Consider the following 5,566-nt stretch of genomic DNA (forward strand, 5'->3'; position numbering starts at 1 on the left):
CTTTTTCCAAAAGGTACATCTGGAAAAAGGGGGGTCGTCTTATAATCAGGGTCGTCTTATATTCGGGCCAATACGGTAAATGCTGTTTTGAACTTTCTATGCATCAAATTATCCTGAAAAAATATATCACAGTTTCCACAAAAATATTAGGTCGCACAAGAATTTTAACTGCGATAATTGTTTTTTTTTAAGTACCAACTCTGAATATATGAATGATTTCTGAAAGATCATGTGACAGTGAAGACAGGCGTAATGGTTCAATTCAGCTTTGCCATCACTAAACTCCTATTTAAAATATATTTAAACATTATATATATATATATATATCCTGTGTGTGTGTATATAAAATATATATATAAAGAGGGATAATAGTATTTTAGGAATGGCGGTCAAATATATATATATATATATATGTTAAATGTAACCATGCACTAATGGATCCCTCCCTTGACTCACGGCAGACTAGTGTGCTGTTTAGAGCCACACAGGGCAAGAGGATGATGATTTAACCCACACTCCACCATCAGAGAGGAGCCATTCCTTTTGTTGTTTGTCATTAGTTCCTGACGTACTATATTGTTAATTTAGACCAATTTCTTTGTTCACACAGTGTCTGTCAATGTCTCATTGGATAGCTAATAAATAGCCTAAAATATGACTAAATTAAAATGGCTACAATAATGAAAGAAATTTAAAAGGCCATATAGAAATTGTTCCTTTAAGTAAAAATGGAATGTTTCTGCTTTTTACAGTGTCAATTTAAGAATCAAATTGCATAAAATATGATTTTTTTTTAGAGAATGAATGTTGAATTAAATGTATTTTTATTCATTAACATTTGAATTATAAATTAAATTTTCTTGTTTTAAGAGTCTAACACAATTTAGTTTATGCTTACAATATATATATATATTAGGGATGCACCGATACCGATACTGGTATCGGTATCGGGCCCGATACTGGCCTCCTGTACTCGTACTCGTACTCGTTAAAATGCCCCGATACCAAACGCCGATACCACACAGCATGTGATAAGCGCCATATTTAAACAAAGAAACACTGACAACAGACAGCAGAAAGGAGTTATGGATGTCTACTACGAAGTATATGTATGCAATAAATATAATGTTAAACATTCAGTATTAACACCTGTATAGCTGATGTGCGCGAGCTGATAAATAAAGCAGCTGAGTGGATTGAGCGCGCGGCGGCGCAGATGCGCGAGCTTGTCGAGTGAATATACCTTTCTCACAGACATATATATATTAAATTTGCTAATGGCGTAAGAAAACATATCAGTTTCCACAAACATATGCAGCACAAGAATTATTTGAAATTGTAATAGTATTTATGGTTTACTGTATTTTTGATCAAATAAATTCTTTTTCATCTTTCCACCTTCCCCCTCTGAGCTCTGTTTTTCCATATACTTCTTGTCCAGTCAGACATTCTGGCAGAACCCCACACCCATCTCATTCGCCTCATCCTAGCTGTCTCTCTCTCTTCACCTCTGCCGCCTTCTACTGGTTTGACAGTTGACCCCAATGTTGCTCTCCTGTTCACACAATCTCCTTCCTCCAATTGACACACATACAGCTAGACTCCACATCCACACAACTTTATGAACACTCACTGAAACATTTCTGTGTCTCTCTCTCAGATGATTCCTCTTCAGAGAATGGCAGCACAGCTAACGGTCTCCCTGCACTGACTCCGCTTAGTGGTGCTGCCATGGCGACAGGAGTTCCTGCATCTGAGGGGGTGGTTCCATATGGAGAGGTGAACAGTAATGGTGCCGCAGCGCCCCTGGACTTCAGCACCAATTCATCGTCCTCTTCCTCACAGGAGGGACAGCAGCCTGTCAACCTAAGTGACAGACTGTTGCCCGGGGTGATGCTCGGATCCTACGCAACTGACCCCAACAGAAAATTCCCTGTCAAAACTGAGTACGGTAACAAGGTATGAGACAAAATTTTTCCACATCATTCTAAGAATTTGTATATATTAAATTGTAAAGTAATAGTATGCATAATGCTGTTCAGATATAATCAGATTAGGTTTTGACATACTGTATGTTGTACAGTCCCCTCAGTACAGCTCAGGAAGCTATGACTCTGTGAAGACGGAACTGAGCACGTGCGGGGAGGACATGACCCCGGGTCGCTCTCAGGTCATAGATGATGACGACTACGATCACGATGACCATGATGACAGCGACAAGATAAATGACGCTGAGGGCCTGGACCCTGAACGACTTAAAGCTTTTAACGTGAGACTGACTCCCTTAACCACGCTATCGCTCATATTTCATATGGTGTACATTAGATTTTGTTAAGCTTCAATGACCTACATTGCTTATGTTTGGAGGTACAGTGGAGTCGAAAAGTCTGACACCACATTTGACAGTCTGGGATTTAAAAACAGTCTAATCCTTTTAAAAATGTAAAGCAAAGAAATGTAATTTATGTAAAATGGATAAGAAATATTCATTCATTTTGAGCTATTCTTAATCATGCTGGATTTGGAATCTTAATCATGCTTAATCATTTAGTGGATCAGGACTAAAGCTACAACTATTTAAAACATTTTTGTTAATTGAAATACTAACTGGAAATAAGCCAAAACTAAAATAAAACTGAAATAAAACAAATTTAAACCTAAATAGTCATATTTTTAAAAAAAACTAAAAAGATGAAAAATGTATATGACAAAATTACCAAAAAATTAAAGTAAAATTAAATAACACTAAAATAATACTAGTCTAAATAATATGATCATCAGGTTTTACACAGACTTGTTCATGCAGCTTGACAATGCAAGTACGAAGACATAATGAAATTCATATTGATTTTTCAATTTCCACCTTTCTCTCAAATTGTTATGCTGGTAATATAAATTACAATGAGGAACAACTAATTTGAATAAAAATAGAAGCATTTCAGTGACCTGCTGAACCCTAATGATTATGTAAAATCAGAAGTTTCTGCTGTTACATTTCTCTACCACCTTCATGTTTACATCTTCCTGACAATTTTTCTTTTCTCATTGAATATGTTTTATTGAAACATCAGATTAAATTAAAGTAATTACAAATACAGTCTTCCTTTTCTGATTCATTGGTATATCTTCCATCCTTTTCTGTTTTGGACTGCTCTAATATTTCTTTCTGTTTTCAGATGTTTGTGCGGTTGTTTGTGGATGAGAACTTAGACCGGATGGTTCCAATCTCAAAGCAGCCCAAAGAGAAAATCCAGGCCATTATTGAGTCCTGCAGCCGCCAATTCCCAGAGTTCCAAGAACGTGCTCGCAAACGAATCCGAACCTACCTCAAATCCTGTCGCCGCATGAAGAAGGGAGGCTTTGAGGTAGGGAAACATGGGCATTTGCACATGTACTGACAAACAAACATGCACATCTGCCATAATTATCTGTGCTATGACGGTCCCACAGACATTCCGAAATGTTTAACATGAAATTAAAGCTTGAACATTTTCGTGCTACACACCATTCAATAGCATACTACTGCCCTCTAGTGGCTGATAAGTTCACAGGCAGTAATTTTTAACCTTGGTACTCGAGGACCACAGCACTGAACATTATTATTTACCAAACCTGATTCAACTCATATGCTCCATGACCTGAACTGAGTGTGCTAGATAGGAGAAACATCCAAAATGTGCACACTCAGAAAAAAAGGCACAAAACTGTCAGTGGGGCGGAACCCTTTCAAAAGACTTTTGGTACTAATTGGTACTTTTATAGTATTAATATGTACCTTTATGTTACTAATTTGTACCATCTAGTGGTAAATAAGGTACAAAATGTACCTATTAGCCTTTGTACCCTAGGGTGTTGCACCAGTAACAGCATTGTACCTTTTTTCTGAGAGTGCTGTCATGATTGAAAAACGTTATTGAGAATCACTGCTCTTAAAGAACAGATTCAATGTTTTGCCAATTCATATCTTATTTTCTGCATCTCAGTGGAATTAAGTGTAGTCAAACAGGCATTTCTAGAAGCTATGCTGCTAGTGGAGCCGAAGACTTCGGACAAATAAATCGGATGTCAACTTAAATGTATATGAGCAGTTGCAGCTAACTCCAAAAAATCTAATTTTGCAGTGGAGCTTTTCAGAACATGTTTTTAATGATCATAAACCAGGAGCATGCATGATTATACTGTTATTTTCCCCTTTTTTAAATTAAATCTTGTTAATGCTTTAATAGAATATTCATTTGAATGTGTTCAGTTCCAGAGAAAGGCTAAAATAATACAGATTTTTTTTAATGTCACACCTACAGCCATTGGTAACAGTTTAAATTATAATATGGGTTAAAAACACCATCCTACAAGATTAGGACATTGTAAAAAAAAATTCATAAGGTGATGACATTTACCTTTTTCTGCCCTGTCCGATGGTGTCAGACACGGCCCACACCCCCTCACCTCACCTCCGCCATGGCTGAGAACATCCTTGCAGCAGCATGTGAGAGCGAAACACGGAATGCTGCTAAGAGGATGCGCCTTGACATCTATCAGACCCATGTGAGTGCATGTGCGATCTCTAGATCGTTAATCAGATCGAATTCATTCCAGAAAATGTTGATTGGTTTTTAGATTACTTGGTGAGATATCGTTGTCTGTCTTTGCCTTATCGTATCCCTTCGTCCTTCCATTTGGTCCATACAGGATGAGTCAGTTGCAGCAGACAAGCCTAACTCCAGAGACCCGGCTGCTCTGGCTCACTCAGGCTTCACACTGGCCGCCTCGGCCTACTCCCAGGACCAACTCTACACCAATGGTGGACTTAATTACAGTTTCCGTGGATACGGGACCATTGGCAACAGCCTCCAAAACAGTGGCACATCACAAACCAATGGTGAGTGAAATTCAAGATAATTTTTTTACTATTTATTCAAAACAATGTTTACAAAAATGAAATTCATTTCAATTTCATTTGTTTATGTTTATATTAAAAGCTCTATTAACAAGTTAATTTTTAATTAGAAAAATGTGTCGAGAATCATTATGTAAGACATGTAGTCTTTTCTATATATCTACTAGATGTTTATTTTATGTAAATGTCTCTTTCTTTCTTTTCTTTTTTTTTTAGGTCCCACTGATCTCAGTATGAAATCTTTGGCATCCAACAGCACTTCCTCCTCCAGTTCAAACAGTCATGGTCAGGGTGGAGGAGGCGGAGGGGCATCTGCCCAGCTCAGCCTGCCCGAGGTCACGGCGGTTCGGCAACTGATTGCAGGCTACCGTGAGTCTGCGGCCTTCCTGCTCCGCTCTGCTGACGAGCTCGAGAACCTCATACTGCAGCAGAACTGAGGATTGCACACAGGCTGGTGCTGCCCGTCTCTCTCTCATTAACACACCTACACAAAAATGCACACTATGACAGGAAAGATACATGTAGCTATGTGCACTTACGTACATATACACCTAAAGCCCATAGGCGGAGTTTGACTTCACTTGGGGGGAGCGAAATGGGGGGATCAGAAGAAGCTGTATCTGAAGCGCATGTACAGGGTACAAAATTGAGAGCATTTACCAGCCGTAC

At 38.3% G+C, this 5,566-nt stretch overlaps 1 protein-coding gene across 1 annotated transcript in view; it reads left to right on the plus strand.

Moving 5' to 3' along the window:
- Window positions 1-5,566, plus strand: part of LOC107745834 (nucleolar protein 4-like) — a 36,764-nt gene extending 31,198 nt beyond the window's left edge. Inside the window, exons 6-11 of the mRNA XM_016559839.1 lie at window positions 1,661-1,959; window positions 2,084-2,269; window positions 3,177-3,365; window positions 4,426-4,545; window positions 4,690-4,879; window positions 5,114-5,566. Of these exons, the coding sequence (XP_016415325.1) occupies window positions 1,661-1,959; window positions 2,084-2,269; window positions 3,177-3,365; window positions 4,426-4,545; window positions 4,690-4,879; window positions 5,114-5,334 (1,205 nt within the window). The 3' untranslated portion in view covers window positions 5,335-5,566. The remainder of the gene's footprint in view (window positions 1-1,660; window positions 1,960-2,083; window positions 2,270-3,176; window positions 3,366-4,425; window positions 4,546-4,689; window positions 4,880-5,113) is intronic.

This window comes from Sinocyclocheilus rhinocerous, unplaced genomic scaffold (assembly GCF_001515625.1).
Source record: "Sinocyclocheilus rhinocerous isolate Xijiao unplaced genomic scaffold, SAMN03320098_v1.1 scaffold558, whole genome shotgun sequence".
NCBI lineage: Eukaryota > Metazoa > Chordata > Actinopteri > Cypriniformes > Cyprinidae > Sinocyclocheilus > Sinocyclocheilus rhinocerous.